The 25118-nt window shown below is 40.1% G+C and overlaps 1 protein-coding gene across 15 annotated transcripts in view; it reads right to left on the reverse strand.

Moving 5' to 3' along the window:
- CTNND2 (catenin delta 2) overlaps positions 1–25118 on the reverse strand; it is a 717568-nt gene that overhangs the window by 606891 nt on the left and 85559 nt on the right. For all 15 annotated transcript variants that reach the window (XR_013544226.1, XR_012086701.2, XM_072998494.2 and 12 more), the window contains exon 2: positions 6548–6681. Coding sequence is in view for 13 of the 15 variants with exons in the window: in XM_072998494.2 (XP_072854595.2) it covers positions 6548–6681 (134 nt within the window). In the remaining 2 variants the exon portion in view is untranslated. The remainder of the gene's footprint in view (positions 1–6547; positions 6682–25118) is intronic.

Below are 25118 nucleotides of genomic sequence, written 5' to 3' on the forward strand. Positions count from 1 at the left end.
CAAGCAGAAAATGAAGCAACAGGGAGTTGGATAATATCTGGCAATAGTTTGATCTGTCCGATCAAACACGTTTAAGAAAGCCAGTCATCCATCATACATACACATCTCGCATCCAGTCCTATCTGTAATGCAGACTCTGTATAATCACCGAAAAGAAAATGAAAAGTTATTTCTAGAAAGTGATCCATCTAATAAGAGATGTACCTCATCATGCCTGGATGCATTTTGTTTTTTGATTAGATGAATGGGAAATGAACAATGTCCGTTAAGGTCAATCCAAGCCACTTCCAGGCTCAGTGATGGGATATTCAAGAGAGAGGTTGGCTTTTACTAGAGCTTCAGCTATCAGTCCTCTTCCTCTTTTGGCTACAACACCTGGGGCCAGGTATTTTTCTTCACATGCCAGTATTTTTCATCCTCCAAATGCTAGAGCAAACTTCAGTGATATATATGGCACCCTGATGCACCAAAGCATGACTGAAGGCTTCTTGACCTACCTTGCATCTATTCCAGCAACTTACAAATATCCCTGTTTCACACCATTCAGACACTTTTTTTCAAATCCAATGCACACCTCTAATTTGCATATTAACATCACATGCTAAAAAGTAGCTTTTGCATTTACTATGCTAATAGTAAACTTCATTAACTCAGACATTATGGAGTTCATGTTTAAGTAATCTTATCACTGTACTTCTTTCTCTGCTTAGTTGTTCTTTCATTTCTCTTAAATCAAAATCAAGCCTGTTGTCTTAATTAAAAGCATTGTAATAATGCAAATATAGATTATATTGTGGTAAAATCCTCAGATATTTGGGTAACCCTAATCTGAAATGTTCTAAGTATCTATCCTTTTACAAATTAAGCAATGTCTTTTTGCAAGTTCTATGCAGGCACCAAAAATAATTTGCCATTCTAATGGCAATACCTTAAAAAGCTGCACGGGAACATACATATAGCACATTGCAGATCTCTGGTTTTACAAAGACAGAAGGAAATGTCAATAACTGTAACACAAGGGAAGGCAGAATGATCAATTTATACTATCTGAATATCAGCAAAGATTCAGATAGGATTACCAACTGTTCGAATGGACAATTACAGGAAAATCAAGTTGTTGTTCAAGACACCACTAGAGGGAGCAGTACAAAAATAGCTATAGAATATTGAATGTGCTGCAAAATATATTCCTGTTTGGGCATTCTCCTCACCGAAGCTCTACGTGTAGTTTGTAGCAGTATGGATAAGTGCACTAGGCTCTTCTCCTTTTCCTTCCCATCTTTGTTAGTTTTCACAGGTGGGCACTGACAACCCAAAAAGGAGAACCTCTGCACTGTGGACATTCTCCTTATGCTTTTATAATCATGGATTATAGTAGTGTTCCAAATCTTTTGTCTTGTGTAAGTTAATTGCTTCCGGACTGACTCCACATCTGACAGAAAAGCAATTAACTGTGCAGGTATACTTTCTTCACTCACTGGGCCCTTCTCCAAAAACATCATGTAGACAGTAAATAGGCTGGGGAAAAAAAAAAACCCCACACACACAGCAGAATTGTAGGGTGGGTTTTTGTGTGTTTTTGTTTTGTATTCTTCTTTCTAATAATTCTCAACTGCCTTTGTTCCAAAATTTGCTCCGAACTCTCTATAAGAGCATTACAGATGAATTTTACATGCACAAAGGACCTATTTCTGAATAAGCCTGCACATAATCAAGCCCACACATTCCAATAACTTCAAATTATTTTTTTGAAAAAATTTATTTATCTCTAAATACTTTGTCCAAGAGTGTTTTTCAGTTTGATACAATATGGAGATTAATAGTTTTGGTCCACAACAGCTGGTCAAGAAAATAAAGTTTTCTTTTAATTTAATTAAAAAAAAACAAAACAAAGAATTGCATGAGACCAGGACCTGGCAGTATTAAAACAAATTTTGAGAGAGTAAATTTTACTTTTTGCTCAAATTAGGCAAAAGGGATTGTCCTCCGTCATTATTCCTATGCAAGTTCTGCACTTAAAATAAGTTCTATGTAAATGAGTATTACTAATTTAATATCAGTCTGTAAGATAGGAAGAATTGCTCATAAGGTTATTCAGTGGTGTGTTGAAAGTACAGTATTAGCTGGCTCAGACTTCATGAGACAAATTGAACTGTGCATCTGACAACACTGAGCCAATGGATGAAGTAATCATGAAAAGTTACATGGGTTCATAAATATAATTAAACAACTAGAGACAAGAAGAAAGAACAGGTGACCCAAACTCTCACTTCAGGTTGAGACTGAAGAAAGATGGATAAGAAGAAATGTCTGAAGACCCATATCATACTGTGTTTCTTAAGAATATAAAGTTACAATGTTATATTAAAGTGTATTATAACAGTCAAATTAAAGATAAACTGATAACTCATATCCTTCCACACTCTGATTATTTAAATAAACTAATACAGAAAGAAAAGGAATAGATCCTTTAACACAATCCATGTAATGAAATACTTTTACTCCATCTACCATTAAAATGTATCATAAGTAGGGTATTAGAGATTTAAAACCCTCACAATTCTCTTTCAGTTTCTCTGCCTGTATTTATATACAATTAAATTAGCACACACCACTAATTATTTTTAAATAGTACTTTTTAACCAAAAATCATCAGAATGGTAAGCAACTTGATACATGTTTAGTTTAACTACACATTTAAAAAAGAAAACAACACTTTTTGAAGGTAGGAAATGCAACAGATAATGATGACAAGACTGATGAGGGTAGCTGTCACACATTAGCTGATTGACTTCAAATATGATAAGCCTGATTTTATGCATGGTTACTTGGACATAAATCCCACTTAGGTAAAGGTTCCCCTTGACATTGAGTCCAGTCATGTCTGACTCTAGGGCGTGGTGCTCATCCCTGTCTCCAAGCTGTAGAGCCAGCGTTTGTCCGTGGACAGTTTCTGTGGTCACATGGTCAGCATGACTAGACACAGAATGCCGTTACCTTCCCACCGAGGTGGTACCTATTTATCCACTCGCATTTACATGCTTTTGAACTCCTAGGTTGGCAGGAGCTGGGACACACTTCGTGAGCTCACTCCAGCACGTGGATTTGATCTTACGACTCCTGGTCTTCTGACCTTGCAGCACAAAGGCTTCTGTGGTTTAACCTGCAGCGCCACCATGTCCTGCTTAGTTGAATGGCAATTGCTCTCTGTGGAGTGCATGCATAGAAACAGTAGCCTTAGTTTAAGAGACTGACACATAGATCACAGCTACAATCTTGTACCAAGTTTGTTAGGTTTCGATTATATAACAGATGATCTTAATCAACAAGTAGAGTTTGAGAATATTGCTATATTTGAAATATATCTCCATCTGATACTGGGAGTGTTATTTTGGCATGAGACTTTCTCCACTACCAGTTTTGTGTCAGTTTGGCAGTAGAAAATGTAGAAGAAAGAGGAGTCAGAAATGGTAGCAGATGCATGAGGCACACAACTGAGTACAGCCCATCCCTATGTAAGTAAGTTGCACCGAGCTCTGTAGAACTAATTTGCAGCTGTGCCTTAGATTGTGCGCTTCCTGTGTTTTATAGTTTGGATACCATATGCTCTACTTTAAAGAGGTAAATCTTCTATTTTGAAGGCATGCTGGAAGACAGACCTGTAAGTGATCCTTAAAGCATTTAATATAAAGATCTATAGCAAGAGAAAATATTAGAATGGAGATTTGGAGTTGCCCTCTAAGAGGGTATCATCTGGACCTTCTTCTATTCTCCTTTTCAGAGATATATTATTTCTTCTTCTTCTTCTTCTTCTTCTTCTTCTTCTTCTTCTTCTTCTTCTTCTTCTTCTTCTTCTTCTTCTTCTTCTTCTTCTTCTTCTTCTTGATGCATTCAGCTTACATACTTTCCAGGACAGCAACAAGTAGAAGCTATCACCATTGTCTTGCTCCTCCAGTTCCTCTACAACTGTGGCAATCTTTGCAACAAAACAAAACAAAAATGTTTGTGGTTTACTGTGGTAACAGTTGCTTTCAAGATGGCAGAACAAATTCCAAGTGATTTCTGTGTGAATGTAGTTGCAACTGCTGAGTGAAGAACCTGCACCAGCAAGTTATCTTCCTCCTCCTCCATCCTGGACAGAGCAGACAGCAGACAATGATAAAGCATGAAGCATGAATTGAAAGCAAGCTTACATCAGAGGGAACACAGATACAGTTGATGGGATTCAATTCCATGTTCTTGCTGTCAAGAAAACTCCCACTTGGCCAGATAAAACACTGGCTGCAGAGTTCTAGAGAAGATACAATGCAGTAACTATAAGAACCATCCAGCATTCCGAAATTTAGAAGATTTATTTTTATATATTTCTCTTTATATATAACTGAATAAAGGACCCACATTCTGCCCCCACAAAAACAAAACAAAACAAGTGAAGCATAAAACAAGCATGCCCCTGAGGATTTACAATATAAATAAAGGCTTGAGAAAGAGGAATTATATTAAGTACGATTTGTATAATAAACATTTTTTTATTCCTTGTACTGGAAAAATAGTCAGGGCTCTCTATCCATTACAAGAGGGTAGGAAAGTGTATGTGCAAAAGTAAATGCTTAATTTATTCCAAAGGAGGGCAGTGGTATTGTGTAAATACCTTCACATATGACACTGCTGGACACAATGCTTGTCCTACACATTACAATGCAGTGCAGTACATTTTTCCACCAACAAAATAAATAGGGAAATAACTGTGAACACAGTGTATTTTCTGTGCATATATGAATTCCTGCCCCTTGGTAAATAAGACCTCTAGGCACATGATCACTTATTGAGATATTTATACTACTGCAAATATGACAAAAAGGTTTCCAATAAAAACCTGACTATTGTAACAAATATAGGTAAAACAAAAGCATACTACATTATGGGTGTTTGCCTTGTTTTTCATTTGTATGCCACCTATCCTAAATCAAGTATATTATGTCATGGAAGAGACATTGATCTTCCGTCTTCCTTGCTTTTCAACAACAATAAAGCCTTTGTAAGACTAGTGGCTTTTAATAAGTCACAGTTAATAATAAGAAAGTGTTTTGTGTAGATATGTGCATATGAATTAAGGGCTCAAAAGAATATTTATGGAAATCAGACGCCTGTAAATCTGAAAAAGAAGCTGTGAGAATTGTTTAAGAAACATCCAAGGAGAGAAGCACATGGCACAAATTCTTCCTGAAACCTGACTTGCATAAGTAATAGTTTTCTGGCACAAATACATAGTTTTTTTTCCCCAAATAATTCTTGGCTCCTATCGAAAGACTCTTGCATCCTACTGTGAAAGATGCCAGCAAAGGAATCTGGAGTGACAGATAAAACTATTTTGCATATGGTTTCTCAAAGAAATTAAACACAGAGAAACACAGCCAAGAGGTCAAGTGACTTTCAAAAACAACACAGTAGGCTAGCACCACGCAAGTACCAAGACGCCCCCATTACCTTTGCCACATGGCTACCACATTAAATGTGTCTAGAAAGGAAGCTCTTGACACATGTCCACTTTATTTCCAAATGATTTCTTTTGCAAAGCAAATCTGCTTCTTAAAATAATATTGCCTGGATTACGCTCAAATTAAGTAAAACGTTCCTACAAGAATAAATTCTCAGTGGAACAGAGTCCACCATTTGTTTAAGTCCTCCAGCAAAATCAGTGGTGTGTTTCAAATTTAGTTAGATTGGATGGACTCATACATAAGAACGTACAAGTCTCTCAGCAGCCTGCATGCAGAGGAGACCCCACACACTGAGGTGCTCCCATTTGCTGTCATAAGGCATTCAGATATTCAGCTGCTTACAGCTCTTCTACACTGGAATGAATTAGGGCAAGTGCATGCTCAGTGGGTGTACTGTGGATGCATATGAAGAAAACCCACAAAGCATGCATGTTTAATTCATATTCTTCTGGTGTAAAAGTCAAAGCACTGACCAGGAAGTCTGGAAATTCAGATGTTACATCTAAAAAAAAATTACAGAGGAAAAAACAAAACACCTGTAGAAACACCAAGACATTGGTATTCGCATTCCACTACTGCTGGACTACAGTCTCTTCCTACTTTGCTCTGGCCTTTTTTTAGATAAGTTACTTCTTTGGGTTAGGTTTATGTCAAAAGCCCTATGGTTGCCTTATCCATTATGACATAAATCCATCCTACTCCAAAGCAATGAAATATATAATTTTCAGCGCACATAGTACAATTCTGACATATATAAAGAAAAAAACCACCACCACCACTACCACCAAATACAGAGGAGAAAAAAGCAATTATTGTCTAACTGTTACAGGCCATTACACCAATTTTAACTCTCTTTAGGGAAAGCAAGAAAAATTCAGCATTTAAATCATATCTCGGGTAATATCTGACATATGGCATAATGGAGTGAATGAAAAATATGTTTCACATCTGCATAGCATTTTCATGTAGAAGGGGCAGATTTCATATGCTCAATATTAAAATCTGACAGTGCCACTGTTCATTTGGAATTTACTACAGTTGCTTACTTGTTCCTTGACTGATGCCAGAATTGCAGAGGTGGTCTCTGTTTCAGATCCATCTCCATTTGATGTATTCAGCACAGGGCTAAGGGAACTTGTCTTATCAGAAGACGATGGCTGGTCTGGAACAGGCATAGCTCCTGTAAAAAGAAAACAATGGACAATTACTAATCTAGTTTCGTCAAGAATTTAAAGTGCATAGCAATAGTTGACCTGGTTTCAAAGGCAGAAATGTCCTGAAACCTGAAGAAGAAATCTCCTTTCTGATTATAGCTTTCTTAGTCCTTTGGTGAATACTCCACTATATTCTCCATTGCTTCTACCTCACTCACGATGTCTTATGATGTGATTTCTTTAACGTCAGATTCACTTCTCTGTCTTTTCACTAAAGTGTGTGTGTGTGTGTGTGTGTGTGTGTGTGTGTGTGTGTGTGTGTGTGTGTGTGTGTGTGTGTGTGTGTGTGTGTGTGTGTGTGTGTGTGTGTGTGTGTGTGTGTAATGTCAAATTTACTTTTCCAACCATGACATACAATAAACTGGAATTTAAGAAGTATGTCAATATCCCTAAGGATTTCTGCATGCCGCATCACATTCCTTGTATATTTATAGGAGACAACTTCTACTATATATTAAAACCATCCTCTCATCTTCTAAAAGTCACCTCTTTTATCAAAACATCTTTGCTATTCATTCATTACATTTATATTTCAATTTTTCTCTAGACACCCTGCAAAACATGCTTGAGCAGTGGTTCTCAACCTTGGGCAGCCCAATTGTTCTTAAACTGCAATTCCCAGAAGCCTTCTCCATCAGCTGTGATGGCCAGAGTTTATGGGAATTGCTCTCCAAGAACACCTGGGTTACCCAAAGTTCGGTGCTAGAGGATTACCCTACTTTATCCTCCCAACTGATTGATAGGAGTTTAGGCATAAAAAAAAGTTTACACCAAAATCACACAGTAATGTTTGTGGTTGAGTTGAGATTTCTGTTGAAGCCTCCTTGGTCTAAGCCTGACACTTCACCACTCATATTCATATACAGTACTGTTAATGGAGTTTGAGTGACTCTTATTCTAGAAACACATAAGTCTAATATTGTATACTTCATATATGGAGTTATGCAGTTCTATTGAACTTAATCTTACACATTTGGTTGTTTCACATATAGTACATGTCACAAGCAACCCAACCTCAAATAAATGGTTATACATAGTAAGATAGAGAACATCCCACACACAAAGCAATCTGTATTCATATTTACAACACAAAGTAAATTAAATTTACCTTTCACTCCTCAGAAATCATTAAATCATGTAAAATCTATGCCAAATCTTGCATATAATTATTTGCCCACATTGTACTGTTTGTCTTCACCTCATCTTCCATCTAATACCACCTTTATTGGATAGCTCTCTCCTCATCAGGCCATGGCTTTATATTAAGATTCCACCTATGTAAGTGCTTACACATTCAGCTTTGATACTTGAATTAAGAAAATTAAAGATCCACATTACATGATAATTTCTAACTAAGGTGAGTGACTGGCACACTGTAGCATATGTTTGGTGGTAATGGCAAAGCCTCCTTCATCAAGCTCCATTTACACTCTGCAGGTGTTTTTCATGAGCATTTCGTACATTCCTTTCTTTAACTTTGTTTCTAAGTTAACTGAGTTGACAGGGATATTTTGACCTTTTCAACAACTTTTTCGAGTTGAACAGAATACTACATAGAAACGAGTCTTTTAGGTTCCAGAGAGCCCAGTAGACTCTCATATTGGGACGGTGTTACAGTGTTAACAGAATTGCTGGCAATAAAACCCAGGATTTGTGCTACAAAATGCCTTGAAATTACTGGAAAATGTTGACACAGACTTATAATGCTGGATTTTCTTGATATTAACAGGGACCCCTGAGCTGACCTGCCAGTTACACAGATGTGTGTTGCTTCAAAACTAGGGATGTGCACAGCAATTTTTTAATGTCTATTTCATTTCAGGTTCTTTTGGGAATAGTCCCTTTTCTGGTTTCATTTCTTAGCACATTGGTCCTTTTGTTTAATATGAAAGGAACTAACTCTATCACAACACTTAATGTTGTTTTTCCCTATTTGTATTTCCCGGCACTAATGGTCCAAAAGCTCTAAACAGCCCTTAGAAACTACCCTAAAATGCAGAGGGCCAAGGGAACAGAGAATAAATCTACACCAGAAGCAGAATAGAAAGAATCATTTTTTAAAATGACCAAAATATACATCTCTAAAAGAAGAAATACACAGTAAATGAACCAAATAATTTTTTAAAAATCAATCTAACAGAGAAACAATGCTCCCAATATAGGAAATAATAGCAAAACCCCCCAAACAAACAAACAAACCAAAACCCAACCAAAATCCAAAGAAAAAAAAACAATCTATCCACCCCCCAAAAAACCAATAAACTCAACCCCAAACCACATATAGGAAAAAAAAAAAAACAAGAAAGCAAACTGAAGCAAAAATGCATTCCAAGTTTGTCCCTAACAAATTTCCCCCCACCTTCTCTTCTGAGTCTAGTAGCCAGGCTGCACAATCAAAGATGGAGGGCACCATGAACTAGCACACAGACTACCAGAAGAACTACTGAAGCAAAGCACTCTCATCACCTGCTCTTCTGCTCCTGGCCATTCCAAATTCCCGCTCCTGGACATTCTGATTAACTGCCAACAGCAGCCCTTATGACACTATTTGATTAAAAAATTCCCCAGGCATTTTGACAAAGGGTGCAAGAAAGGTTAAATGAAAGAAAGAAACACAAAAGAGCATGAACCCTCCATGTACTTCTATTTCATTTAAACATATAATTTGTGTTTCAGAGGCTCTGTCTCAGGATTAGAGATGGACAATTTGTATTTGCATACAAATACAAATATCCTGGACCCAGGTGGCCAGAAAGTCCAGTCTCACCTCCCCGACCCGATCATTTATGGGTCACCGAACAGCATGCACAGCCAGCATCCTACTTGTCGCGGCAATCCTGGACGTAGCCTGGCTGGCACTTCTCTGCTACCCTGCACTGCTGGCCACTCAGCACCTGAGTGGGGAGACTCATCATCTCACCCCCTCGTTGGAGTGGGCAGTAGTGTAGGAAGGCAGAGAAGCACTGGCCAGACTATGTCTGAGATTGGCGCAATGAGCAGGACGATGGCCTATTATGAGAATTCATGCTTAACAGAAAAATATGTTGTGCATTAGAAACTTTGACCAAGAAACAAACAAGCATTTCTGACCGGAGTAAGCACCAGCAACCAACAATATTAATATTGCACTTTCCTTGTTGTTGTTTAGTCGTTAAGTCATGTATGACTTTTCATGACCCCATGGACCAGAGCACGCCAGGGCATCGTGTCTTCATGTTGCACTTTACATGCAGTAATTTCTTCCTTTCTTTCCTAAGGAGCAAGATTCTTAATGGACATTTCGCCACTATGAATGCTTCTTAGGAAGTGTTCCACATAATAATAAGAAAATTATCTTATCTGGGAAAGTGTACAATTCTGGCATTCTTGAGGATACACTCAATGTGTGATGTCAATATCGGTTTTCTGACACTTTGCACTGCTTACAATTTCTTGAGGCTTTTAAATTTTCAGAATTCAGCTTAATTTTCTCTTTAATCTTTTTCTAGACTCATTTTACATGGCTAATTGGCTACATTTCTGCAGCTAATCATGTGCATCTTTCTTGTAAAGAACAAGTTATCACATTGCATATTTATTTCATGACTTTTTACCCCACTCTTCAGCTGAAAAGAGGTTCCCAGAGTGGTTGAGAACAGCTAGCAACAAGACATCCCCTACCCTAACACTTTTGATCTAAAAGATTGAACTGAAAAGAAAAAGGGATTGAGTGGGAAGATAAAAAGCAAACTGGGGTAGTTGGTTTTTGATTACAAAATAAAACTATCTAGCATTTCTACATCTGTTTAGGCGCATGCTGAATTCCTTACTTGAGTAACTCATTAATATAACTTCTTCTATGGTAACCCTTAGGTGTTCAGATTTGCAATTGCAAAAAAACAAAAACAAAAACCAAAAACCAAAAACAAAACACTTTTAAGTTCAATGGGGGAGGGGAATCTGCAATATAAAATCTGTTCTTACAAAATTTATAATACAAGAGGTTGTGTCAGTTACAATACCATTTATTTTCACAAATCTGAAAGGACACAAGATCCCAACCCCTCCCCAAAAAAGCTCTATTCCATAATTTAAAGGTACACAGAAATATTTCCAAACTGCTATCAAATAGATGACTATGTATGTCAATGTTATATGATTTTCCTTCCCTTAAAAATGGCATTGAGATCTTTACAAATATAACTGTGAAAAGATACTACCAAGTCCCCTTTCAGACAAAAATGCAAGTGACGGAGGTTATTACACAAGCAGGCTTAGGCAACAAAGAGAAGCAGGTATTTGATTTATGAATAGTAGAGGTTCATTTTATTCTTTTATCAGTTATCATCACTGAAGCAGTCGGAAGACTTCAGATAATTCTTATTTTTAATGATTTTTGATGTTGCAACATTGCTGTTCGGTATGTTTAAATTAAACTTTAGCCAAGCTGAATAATTCCACACAATGTGTTTTATGGCTACAGAATTTTAGGCTAATGGACAAAGAAAGCAAGAAAAATGAAGAATAAGTAACCCCTAAATAATGAAAAATCAAAGCTCATAAATTATATATGGTCACAATGAAAAACATTTGCCCCATTTTATGACACAAATTCTGAGGATTATTTATACCTTAACAGAGAATTGTGGAAAGCGGGAGAATAAAGCAATGGGCAACACTCCACAAAACAAAAAGGCAAAAGAAGCATTTTGGGACTACAGCTCAGAAAATCCCCCAATTCCTGGGGCTTCCAGAAGCTTTAAAATTACATCTTGTGCATCTGAAGAAGGGGATTATAATTCACAAAAGCTACTGCTGTAATGAATACATTATTCTGAAAGGTGCCACAAGGCTCTTTGTTATTTTACTTAAACGGAGTGAGCTCCCATTGCTTTGTCCCAGCCCCTCGCCAACCTAGCAGTTCGAAAGCATGCAAATGTGAGTAGATAAACAGGTACCACCTCGGTGGGAAGGTAAAACGGCGCTCCCTAGTCACGCTGGGCACGTGACAGCGGAAACTGTCTTCGGACAGGCGCTGGCTCTATGGCTTGAAAATGGGATGAGAACCGCCCCCTAGAGTCGGACACGACTGGACTAAAAATGTCAAGGGGAACCTTTACCTTTTAACTATCCCTTGGTATGTGTCATGTGAACCCCTTTGTCTCAACTGCCTAGTGCTTTGCAAACTCACGACTGCTTTTAAAAAATGAGCATCAGATAAAAGTGCGTCCTGCTGAATGACAGCTGTGAGAAAAGGCAGGAGTGAAGGAGACTATGTCGACTTCACAGACTTCTTGCCCACAAAGCAGCACAGCCCCAGCAGAGCCCTGACTGAGGAGAAAGGCAGGAAAGAGAGGTTACCTACCTTCTAACATTCACCCCAATATCTTCCTCTTGCAGCAGTAGCGCCAACACAAGTTTGCCCTGCCACTGTCACTCAGTAAACTTACTCACAAGCAATCCGGGTGAATGTTACTCACAAGTAAAGAGGACAAACCTTACTCATGAGTAAACTGGCAATCCAAAGATTTGTGTGGAGCCTTCTCATAAGAGAATAAATAACCTTCAGTGTGAATGGAAGGATCACTCAAGTGAGATAAAACAGATGGCATTGAAGACAGGAACCTTTTCAGTGTGAACTAGGCTGTTCCAAATCCCCCTATCTGGACAGGCTCACAGTCTGAGAGCCTAGTGTCTCCATACACAGAAATTGCAGGGTTTTCAGGACACCTAGTAGCTTTCCCAGGCAGTTCCAAGTCCCTGCACCACATTTTCAGAGATCAAACATGGATTCACTGTATGGCTACAGTACACAGAGCACACAATTTCCCTTCTCACCTAAAATCTTTGCTATGCTTCCCCTATGCCATTGTAATAGCTTTGTCCAGAAATACCCTCTTCACAATAACATCCTCCTGCTTGTTGTTTGAAGGCTCTTCACTTTATGGACCCACCTGCGTACTGTGAATTTGTTTTATGTACATTTCCCTGTTCATGCACATGATCCTCTAATCTCTGATCTGAAGCACCTGTTTAACTCTAGAGAGAGATGGATTGTAAGTGTGTGTGCAGGAAATCCCCTTTTGGTGTCACTTTGTCTGGACAGGTTACAATTCATCCCATATCTATTTACCTACTAGTAAGCCTCATTGAATGCAAAAAAAATACCTGTTTCTGAGTAGATATTCAAACATGGATAGAATTCAATTACTGTATCACTGAATAGCTCAGTGGTTTAGGCACCTGGCTGCAGAGCCAGAAGTTTGGAGTTTGATTCCCCCACTGTGACAGAGGCTGGACTTGATGATCCATAGGGTCACTTCCAGCTCTGTAGGTCTGAGATCGTATCAGTTGACTTTTTGAAAAGAGAATAATTTCATGTCAAAGATGGAAAGGCTTATGATCATGTTGAGAGACAATTTCCTTTCAGGTCCATTTTTAAAAACAAAAGTCCTTTCTCAAAGGACAGATAATTCTGGAGAGGTATTATTTAATTCTGCCGCTACCATTATTGCAAGTATCATGAATAAGAATTACAACCACCACCACAAGCATTTTAAAAGTAGTTTCTTCCTCAGGATATCAAGTACTTCTGTTATACTGGACCGAAAAACTTGATAGCAAGTCTAGCCTTGACTTAGGTCAGTACAGCTGCTCCCATTCTGCAGAAAGAATGAGATCATGAGGCTAGGTGTGATTAGAGAACTTTAGGTTTGGAGGCTTTATAGCTGTTAATGATGATTGCACCACTCCTTTCAAAACATTTTTTTCAAATCTTTCTTGAAATTAGAAGAACACTCAATTTGTTCCTGGAGCATTCCCTGCCAGGACACAAGGGGAAGGAAGTGACCTGTTAAGAGTTACACAGCTACAACTGTCTAGCTCTGGGAAGCTTTCCTGTTCCAATACGGGCATTTCAAACAGTTTTTGTGGTTGTTCACTTGCTTGAATAATCTGTACATGCTCTGGGCATGCTGCAGATCTCTGTACATGAAACGTTTTTCTAGCTATGAAATACGTTTTTTCAACTTTTTTTAAAAAAGACACAGTCACTCATGCATTTGCATCTATCCTTAAGTCTAGATTTGACAACTTAGATATTTACAGCTGATTTTTGGCTGATTTCATTGGAAATTCAGCAAATGGTGATGCTGTTGCCTGAGGTAGAACCCCAAGCTTAATTTAGGATATTTTCATCTGCAAATATTCAATCTGCAAAATGGCACCTTTTTTGTTTTCCCTGTGATTTCTGTTGCTTTCCCTCACTTCCTGTATCCCCTCGTGCAAATCATTCATATGGGATTCCTGTGTCACTCACAGCACACAGTAAAAACTGATGAGAAAAAAACACCAGAAGCTCACTGTGTGTATCAAAATGTCATTTTATGCACTGGCATTTTACAGGGCTGATTTATCTGGTTCCCCTCTCCTTATTATTATTATGAAAAACTACCCTGTAAAGTAGGTTTGGGTGAGAAGATCTGACTGACGCAAACTTACATACAGTGGTACCTCTACTTACGAACTTAATCTGTTCCAGAAAACATTCATTAGCCGAAACGTTCGTAAGCAGAAGCACAATTTCCCATAGGAATGCATTGAAAACCGATTAATCCATTCCAGTTGAAGAAAAAAATAACCAAAAAATTAAAAAACAAACAAAAACAAAACACTGCAAGCCCCTGGGGTTGCAAAAAATAAAACAAATAAAAAAGAAATATAACCCCACCAGCCCAATCCCACCCAGCAAAAGCCACCCAAAACAGTTTTCAAAAAGCAGCACCTTACCTCCACCGCTGCAACCGCCGCTGCCAGGAGGCCTCCAAGGCTCCAGCCACCGCTGCCGTGCCAGGGTTTCTCCACTACTGCCACAGGCTTTCCTGGGGTTCACCGCAAGTGCCGCCTTTCTGCCCCGCTGTGCGGCTTCTCTGCCACCATGGGAGGCTTTCCTGGGGCTTGCCCCAATCGCAAGGTAAGGCTTGTCTACCAGCCCGGGAAAGCCTGTGTCAGTGGCGCAGAAACCCTGGCCCAGAAGTGGGTGGTGATGGAGAAAGGCGGCGCTTGTGGCAAACCCCAGGAAAGCCTTCCATGGCAGCGGAGAAGCTGCACTGCAGCAGAGAAAGGCAGTGATTAGGGCGAACTCTAGGAAAGCCTGCGGCGGCAGGGCTGGATGCCCGGGAGGCTGAGCCCAGCCAAGATGGTCCAGCAGCTCGCCTCCCGGTGGTGGTAGAAGCAGCGCTAGAAGCCCAGGAGGCTAAACCTCCCTTTTCCTAACCATTGGGGTGAAAGAGCTACAAAAAAGCAGCCTCTTCACCACCAAAGGTTTGAATTTCCCGCCCTTTTCCCCTGCCTTTTTCGTTTGTTTCTTGAAGCTCTGGCTGCAAGTAGAAGCAAAATTTTGCAGCCGGAGCTGGTCGTAAATTGGATCGTTCGTAGGTAGGGACGTTCGTAAGTAGAGGTTCCACTGTAGTAGGCTTTGTGTGGTGAAGCAGAGATGTGAATTTGTCTCTATGTTCCAACTCCTAAACCACAACCCTTATATCAGCTTCCTCAGATCAGTAGTCAGTGTATAAACAATTCCAAGGCTAAAATATATTGGTAGAACAGTCAAATGCTTAATTTATGTTGTAATATTTATAATTATATAATATAAAAATTATAATATTTATAATATTAATATAATATGGAAAACACACATTAATTAGCATAGCATGCAAATATACGCAGTTTGAAAATTAGACACTAATTTACATGACATGCAAATTAGACTGCCTGGATTTGGAGGACTAAAATAACGCAACCCTATCCAAAGGTCCTATGATTAACATTATTTCCATCTTACTATTAATAAGTCAGTCAACCCTGAACATTATTGAATCAACCACATAATCACAGAAACCTCCGTGTTTGCTACAATAGGTTAAACCAAGGTAGAAATAGATCAGGTGTATTTCACAGCCTCTCACAGAGAAATTCCTTGTAGTGAAATTTCTCCATGCAAAATCCCCTGTCCCAAGACTCACATGAAATACTGCAATTTTCCTAGTCATATTTTTCTGGAAGAAATGCAAAGGAGTATTATGATCACACAAAATTAGGTATATAACGAGGTAATCATACACAGTAACTAACCTAAAAGGGGGGGGGGGGGAAGAAAAAGAAAATAGGAAGAAAAAAACAGGAAAGATGTGGAAAGAAAAAGAAAAATACAGTATTATTGGTATATAAGCATTTTGGGTGTTCACAACTGTGTATGATACTTGGCAGTGTGGTGTCTTCACTTGATTGATGGCTCGAAGCAATCAAATCTTCCTCTTCTTTTTGATCTTACTGTATCAGTGGTAGACATCCCAGAGTTAAGAAACAGGAGCAAGCCTCATAATTTGAACATCAAGTTGCTAACTTGGATGGAAACCCAAAGAGTCTTAGAGATGGAACAGACTAGTTTCTGTACTAATAGATCTACATTGGATCATTATGTGATTCTGGGTCATTTGGCAGAGAAATATAGTAACTTGGTGGGAGGAAACTGTTCGCAGCTTTCTTTTATTTGAAAAAAGTCTTTTGATTGTATACATAGAAAACTGCTGTGGGATAAATTAGATAAGACCTCCTTGGATTGCTGTTCCTTATCCAAATGTTATATGCTTATACCAGCTGTCAGATTCACTATGGCCCACACAAGGTGAATCGTCTGATGAGATCTTGAGTAACAAGGGGTTAAAACAGGCATGCATCCAGGCTCCTTCTATTTTAAACTTGTTCATGAATGGTTTTGGCCCCATGCTGAAGATGTTTGAGGGTCATATTCCAAAACCTGGTTCTCAACAAATTCCACCATATGCAGATTATGCTGTACTGTAGTTTTATCTTTAACCCAGATGGGCATAAAGTGCCTGTTGATGGCTTTTGCAACCTATTGGATGCCAATTGTTTGCCCATCAATTTTGTAAAATCTAAAATTATTTTTTTTCCTCCAAGATTTGGAAGAATTTCCACTGGACACTACAGAATAATGTTCTAGAGCAAGTCAGAGTTTAGATATCTAGGGTTAAATTTTAAGCTGGAGTGCACAGTGTAAATATGCACTTAACCTGGCTAATTGTAGTAAATCGGCTGCTACATATTTTTCCTACACTAGTGGTGGACATCCTGTCCCTTCTGCCTTTTACAGTTTTAAAGCTAAGCCTATGGCTCAGCTACTCTTTGATATTCCTATCTAAATTATTTCATGCAATCTTGCAGTAGAGAAAATATAAGTCACTTTTCTGTATCACATTTTGGGTGTTCCCAACTGTGTAGGATACTTGGCTATGTATCTTGAATCTGAAGCAGGCCAATTGGAAACTAGGGCATGGTTCCAAGACCACAAAATTCTGTCTGTCTTCACTTTTTCCTGGCTTTCTGGCTATGCACACTTTTCACTGTCTTCCTGGCTATGCACATTTTATGCTAATGGATTTTCAAGCTAATAAGTGGTCACTTTTGGTCCAACATAACATTAAATCCACTGACATCCCTCTTGACTCCATTCTAATGCTTAGACAATAGCAAGCATATCGTCCCAGAGACCATATGATATTTAGAGACGTTTTCTCCATCAAACAGAAACTGCTGCTCTATTGCAAATGACTTGTTGACAATATATTGGTCATCTGCAGCTTATTTAACAACTCTTAGAACATCTAAGGCTTGCAGAGCATTTATCCTTGCTAGGCTTAATGTTCTACCCTAAGCATTACTCCAAAGTAGATATTTTGGAATTACCTGTCAAGAGAGATATTGTCCATGCATGGCTAAGGCTCCTGAATTTTTATGTTGCAAATTTTATAAACAAATAAGGAATGATTTAGTTCTTCTTCGTGGCCTCTGTGAATACACACATATGGGTTTAGTCTGCGCCTGCGCTGACATTCTCGGAGCATTCCAGAGCTAAAAGTAACAATTTTATGGTATGATCCCCCATGAGGCACAAGCTCCTCCCACCCAAGATTCCCCTCAGTTCCTTTTTTCCGCCGTGCTGTAAAGTTCTACAGAGCATAGAGCTATTTCCACAGGGGTTTTCCCCCTTAGCTTATTGATCAACTCCCTCTAAATTGGATTCTTTCCCTTCTCAATTATCTAATCTATGATCCCCCGTGAGTTGTTTTCTTTTTTGCTTACCAGCTACTTGGCTTACCTCCCTCCCCCCCACACACACTTCAACTGTTTGCTTCTTTCTCCTTTCCCGCCTTTTTCGGCCTACTCATTTTGACTCTCAGGCACATTAATGATTTTCTGCCTGAGTAAGCTACATCTTACCCAGATAGGTGCAGGCCGCAGTAGGGAACCCGACAATACAAGGAGTCCTTAAAATCTAAGTCTACATCAACAGAGGAATCCTCGCCAGAGGCTAGCAAATTTGCCTCTGAGGAGACGACGTGCCAGCTCTACCTGCACAGACTTCGGATTGCCTGATAGCTTCTCTGCTCCAACTGGCCATTCAGTGACTGCGCTACCGTCCAGTCCGGCCATGGCCCTTTTAGCCCTACATGAGGGCGGGCATTTGACTTTCCTGAGTTGGAGCTTAAGTCTCTCTATCTCATGAGGAGAGGAGAGTGAAAAGGAGGCATGTCTCACCACACCCTCTCTCTGAGCAACCATGAGAGAGACTGGTGAATCATCGATGGATGATTGTTTCGAGGGGCTTGTTCATACAACTGATTTGACCCCGCAGGAGTTAGGGCTCTGTCGCCCTGTCCCTTAGAGAAGAAGGGCCTCCTGTTGCCCCGGTCACCTTCCCTGACTGTCAGTGATTCCTCCTGACATGGGAAGCGCCTCCGTGTGTGAGTGCTGCACACCAACCCTCCTTCGTGCGCCTGCTCATGTAGCTGCGACTTCTGAAGGGAACTGCACGCCAAGGCTGCAGATGTACCTGAGACATAAGGTAAGGCCTGGGTTTCCCTTTGGGGATACAATGGGCCCCTTCAGCTCCTGCTGCTGGCCCTGCATGTCAGTGCTTTGCCTGTCTGGGGTAAAGCCCTTGGGTGTTTGGTTTATTGGGCCTGATTTATCAGAGGCCTTGTTCACGTGGCTGCTATTTCCAAAACCAAGTGCCAAGGCGAAAGCTTTCTGGCAGCATTTGACAGCCCTAGTTTGCCTCTGGAAGGGGGGGCTGCAACTCCCATCACTAGCCCTGCTAGTCGGTGATATTCCTGCCTGGGGTAGCACCTGCAGGTGGCTGTTAATTTCGCACAAAACAGCCCTCTTTATCAATGGGCTGGCTCACAAAGTAGCCTGCAGCCCTGTCTCAGGTGCCAGTGCCCGCATAGGCTCATAGGGAAAGGACTCACAAGGGTCCACCCGAGAACCCTGCCGCTGTCAGGTAAGTCTGGAGAAGTTTCCTCAGGTAGGTCCTGTCACGCTGACAAGGTTGTGTAGGACCAGTCCCTTTTGTTTGGGATAGGAGCTATGAGCTCTTGGCCACCATCCCCATCCCGCTCTACCTGGCATCGTTCTGACCCATGGGCTATGGTGTGCTTTATGCCTCCACTTAGGCTTCACAGGTGTAGTGCTCCCTCGAACTCGGTAGCACAATGTTCGCAGCTTTGAACGAACCTGCTGTTAATCCATTCGGCCTTCTCTGTTCTATGACTGTTGAGCCTGTGCTTGGTCAGGCTCGTGCTAGGTCAGTCTTCTCCCCTGTTCATCAGGAGGGTTTTCCTTATTCAGGATTGGGACTTACATGAGTCACGGGGGGGTGGTGGAAGAGTTTCCAACCAATCTTTCTATACCCCTCTTGGTTGTCGCAGATGGTTGCACTCTTTTACTGTTAACAGATGAGGAGTTCTTTAATTGGCGTTGTTACAGTGGGGTCTCTACTTAAGAACTTAATCCGTATTGGAAGGTGGTTCTCAAGTTGAAAAGTTCTTATGTTAAATCTGCATTTCCCATAGGAATGCATTGAAAACAATTAAATCTGTATCTGCTCTTTTCTGTCCATAGAAACTACAGTGGAACCTCTACTTAAGAACTTATTCCGTTTTGGAATGGTGTTCTTAAGTTGAAATGTTCTTAAGTTGAAGCAAAATTTCCCATAGGAATGGACTGAAAACCAATTAACCCGTTCTGGCTGTTTTTTTGTTATATAGAGGTGCGTTCGTACATTGAAGCATTAGTTCCCATAGGAACTAATGCAAAGCTGGTTAATACGTACTCTACCACTAGGGGGAGAATATTTTTTTAACCTAAGATGACCTAAAGTTAAAAAAAGAGCAGGAAAGGTTTTTTTTCCTGTTCTTATCTTGGATTTCTGTTCTCAAGTAGAAGCAAAATTTAGCAAATGGAGCTGTTCTTAAGTTGGATTGTTCTTAAGTAGGGACGTTCTTAAGTAGAGACCCCACTGTACTTGTTTTGGGGTGCCATGTAGCCATTTACTCATCTGCCATGAGGGATTATCATCACCACTTATGGAGTTTGGTGGTGCCAACCCTGTGGGTAGCTCCTGTGCACCCTTACAATTCAGGCCTCCCACATCACTAGGAGGCACTGTTGCAGGTGCATCACGAGTGCACTGCTGCTCAATATGCCTGAAAACCAGTGTCTAAGCAACTGACAGGTTAGGACCTGCCATTTGTTGGTGTATGGCTTTTTAACCAGGAAAAAAAAAAGTTGTTATTCTTTATAATCTGCTCAGGCTCTAGAAGGCGACACAGTCATTGCTCTGTAACATCTGCAAGAGCCTGAAGATGTTCCCATCCGCCTACAGCATTCTGGGAACATTAAAAGCCTCAACCCCAAAGTTACCAGCTGCCGCCCCTAGACATGTGGGAGGCAGTGCCTTGACCGGCAGAACTGCAGATAGGACTGCAAAACTGAGCGGTCTTTTTACTTCTCTGTTGTTGACTAATCAATCTGTTTGACTCATTTCTATTACAGCTACCAGCTTTGCCACGATCTTCGATTTATGTTGAATCCATTAGGATCGACCTCAACATGGAGAAGATTTTTGTTCTTGTTTTTTCTCTACCATATCTACACTTCGGCAGGAAAAGATGCTTTCCAAATTCCAATCCATCTCGTGTCGAGGCCCATTATGATCAAGCACGACCGGTCCCGGCTTCGAATTGACTATTTGCCAATTCTGGGCATAAGCTCGGATCTCACTCCTTGAACAAATCTCCATCCAATATGATGTGATCCATTATCATCCTCTGTCACCTTCAGTGTGCTTCTTTTCATTTGCACAGGTCACTTCTCGGTTCACCGCATCCCTTTGATTGGGAATGTAGGAACCGCCTTTTCCAGACCCGGCCATCACTTAGCTGAGCACTTACACTTCAATCACCTCTGCTCCATGTGGCCAACTATCAATCACGATAGGCGCCTAGCTAGAGCAATTATGGTCTAAGATTCTACCTCACTTGGAATCCATTAAAACAGCTTAGAAATTCTCACTCTGAGACCATGACTCTAGCAAAGCAACACAAGACTGCTGCTAGATACGCAAAGAGCTTCAGCTGCTGTCGCATCCTTAGTATCTATAGAAGGCTCGCCTAGTCAGGATCCACTGGCTCATCAAGAAGGCAAAGGACAGAATTGAATGTCTTCCATTACATGGTACCAGTCTCTTCAGTCTTAGACTGGTGACACTAGAAAATTTTTTTACACAGAATAGGAAAACAGCTAAATTATATACGGGCCAACAGCCCTTTCGTCCTTCTTTCGGTTCTACCCATAGTCCATTCAACTATATCTGGAGTTTCAGCCTCCCAGACATTTCGGTTCATAAAAAATGTCACCACATCTCTCAAGGTTACATTATATAATTGTCTTTGTTCCTCTCTGAGTAACGTTAGACTTACTCTTTTGTCTATATCCTCCAGGAAGAGACCTCTGCCTCCTGAACAAACATGCCATATTCCAAGTTCCTACATCTGACTTATGCAATGGCTTCTACTTCTGTGCTATTATATACATAGAAAGGAGAGAGGCATCCGTCCCGTCCTTGGTCTCAGAAATCTTTTCATGTGTATTCTACCGTAGGTTTCAGATTCCACCCTCAACACTATTATCTAATCAGTAATTCCTAAGGTTTCACTACCATTTGATTTTTCAACATCTGCAAGGTCTTTCAGATGGTACAGGGCATCAGTTTGATAATAACCTTCCCCTGCAAAATATGGACATCTACCTGTACTGGTACTATGGCGTATATTTTTCTTTTAAAAAAAAATACTAGCAAACATCTCCCCAGATTTATGACCTCCACGGCTTCAGTGCTAAAGCAATACAGACTCAGCCTCGAACCACTCCAATAGTGGTATCTTTTGCTGTTTGACCAAGTAGAGGATCCCTAATCCAAGTAACTGCAAGTTCGGTTCTGTCACCGTTGGGAAGTACCGACCTTCGATGTATTCACTGGGGTCCGTACGCCGACTACAGGTTTTATTGCTCCTGTGCAGGTGCGGATGGAAACACTGTCGGGGACATTTTCATATGGCAGTGGACAGGGAATCTGCCATAACTCTTCCCTCCGATACCTTTTATTCTATGGATTTTCCATCACCATAATTCCTAATCAAACATGATCCAAATACCTCTTTGATGACCAAGGTAGTTCTAGTTCGCCTGTCTCAGATCGATATAGACAGGCACATGTGAGTTCCCTCTGGTGACTTACCTCCTATCTTTGGAGGGAAGGATGGTCTACCATCCGCATCTATTGGCCATGAACTTGCCAACCTGGAAAATACTCCCACTTTGGCATCAGTGCTCGATCGAGCTCGAAAACCATAAACTCGATGTCCATTTGTAAATAAATGAAATCTTTATTAAATATAATGAAACAAAGAACTACCTTACCAACTTTCTTTGAAACTGTTGCCTACTTGGCTTTCTATTTATGCTTTAAAATGTTATATATCTGCTACTGCTGCCCATTAACCAGATGATTCTGGTACGTAGGACTTTTGTCTCATTCTAGGGTCAAACATCTTTTCACAGGACTCAGTACCACCTGTCCTCCATGTAAACGCATTGTTCCTCAATGGTCTATAGATGATTCTAAATTCACTCATGTGCCCGCCATTCGAGCCCATTTTCTCTTCAAATGCGAAATTACTTACTTTGAACAGCCTTCCTAGTGGCTGTCATATCTGCCAAGGGAACATGGGAAATAGCTGGATTGTGATTCGATCTACCTTTTATTCAATTTTCCTGATAAAGTGACTTCCTACCTTAATGTCTCATTTTTGACCTATTCGACTAGTTTTCATGTTTATCTGTGCTTCATCTTACCATCATTCTTCAGATCACCATCATCTCCTCTAGAGCACATGCTCCACAATAATTATGTAAGATGCTCACCAGCATTTTATCTGGACACTGCCAGAGCTTCTAAACAGATGACAGGCTCTTTTTATGCTTTCATTCTTTTAATTTCGAAAGTCCAGTTTCATCCTATCCATCTCTAGATCGATGGTCCACACTGTATCTATGGCTTACCAGTGGTCAGACGAGTCACCGTCTAATCAGCTTTAGCCTCGCTCCATGGAGCTTTCTCCCACCCAGTTCTGCCACAGTCACTTATTCCAGCCAGGCCGGGTGGCTGAGGGGCCTAACACCGAGGGAGGCTCAGAAGGAAAGAACAAGGAGTAGGGCCTTCTTGGCAGTGGCCCCTCACCTTTGGAACAACTTGCCAGTGGAGATCCGCCTGGCTCCCTCTCTGGGTGTCTTCAGGAATAAACTTAAAACCTGGCTATCTGGGCAGGCTTTTCCCTCCTGCCATATCTTAACTGCCATATGTTAATTATTCAAACTTCGCCATCTTGGACTTTCTGGTTTTTACTGTTTTTAAATCTGTAAACCACCAAGAGTAGACCCTTGGTCTAGATGGGCTGGATAAAAATCTACTATACAAACAAACAAACAAAATTACTAATGTCTCTCCCAAAATGAGTCTATAACAGTACATGACTAGGACTCCCTTTTGCCCTGGAGAAGACGTTGTGAGCCTCAGGAGTGGGGGGAGCTGTTATAGTCAAAAGTTCCCAACAGGTCACTGCAAGCAGTCCCAATGTCAGCAATGGCAATCTGGCAACAACTTTTTACTATTATGGCTCAGCTCCCATGTCCGGAGGCTCCAAAAGGCTTCTCAGGGCAAAGGAGAGCCCTAGAGAAGCTCAGAACCTGAAAGGGGGAGGATAGGATGCTTTCACTTTTTTCAAAATTAAAGATTTCTGGTGCTCAGTCTGGGTTATATTAGCATAAATTCATGTCACAGGATTCTGCCCAATGCCTCCCATTGGTAACACCTCTGTTTCTCCAATTCATTGAACAGCCTTATAAATCTGAAAAAAATATATTAATTATTTAATTAATACTGGAATGGAAGACTCGGGCTCACAGATTTAAAAAAAGATCCCATGAAAGAAAAATTCTCAGTTCAAGAGAATTACGTCCAAGGTCATGCATGTTACAATATGAGACTTTTACCTACATTGTAACTTCACCAGCTGTTTTGTGGTGGCACCCATGTTATTTTACTTAGAATTCCAAATATGTCCTCAAGCACCAAAAATCTAGGATTACTACTTTGTAGGAAAAATGTGGGTAGGACAAATAAAATAAAATAAAATATCTGAAAGGAAACTACATGAAGATGTTGTATAGACGGTACATGACACCTGAGAAGCAAGCAAAAATGAGTAAATCTAACAAAAATAAATGCTGGATATATCAATCGGAAACGGGATCATTATACATGTATAATGGAGCTGCAAGGTAATAAAGAGGTTTTGGAAAGAAATTGATAAAATAATAACTAAGAACCTGAATATTCAAGTAGAACTAAAACCAGAGAATTACTTGTTAAATATGATAAAGGGAAGAGACAGGAAACCAGAATGCAAACTGCACGAGAGCACAGAGTGCTACTCCTGTTCTCTGAAGATGCCGGCCACAGAGACTGGTGAAACGTTAGGAAGAACAACTTTCAGAACATGGCTGAAGAGCCTGAAAAACCCACAACAACCATTAAACCAGAATATGTTTATATATAGGAGCAGCTAGAATTCAAATAGCAAGACAATGGAAAAATAAGGAAGAGCCATCAGTTTAGGAGTGTCTACTAAAATTACAGGAATTTATTTCATGGGATAAACTGACAAAATCATTAAAAGGGGAGAATAAAGCAGAATTTGAGAATCAATGGGGTGCTATATAAGGAAATCGAAGAAAGATGGAAAAATAAAGTTAAAATCTGAAATTAATAGAAGGCTATTATAGTAAAAACAAGAACCACTTAGCCACTTATAGATATATAATTATGTAATGACCTATTTTTTAAAAAACTGTTACTAGAAAGAATGAGAAGAAAATTAAGCAGAGGTACTATTATATGGGTGAGGAAAATAATAACTGAATGGAATGTTATATTATACTG

Source organism: Pogona vitticeps, chromosome 4 (assembly GCF_051106095.1).
Source record: "Pogona vitticeps strain Pit_001003342236 chromosome 4, PviZW2.1, whole genome shotgun sequence".
NCBI lineage: Eukaryota > Metazoa > Chordata > Lepidosauria > Squamata > Agamidae > Pogona > Pogona vitticeps.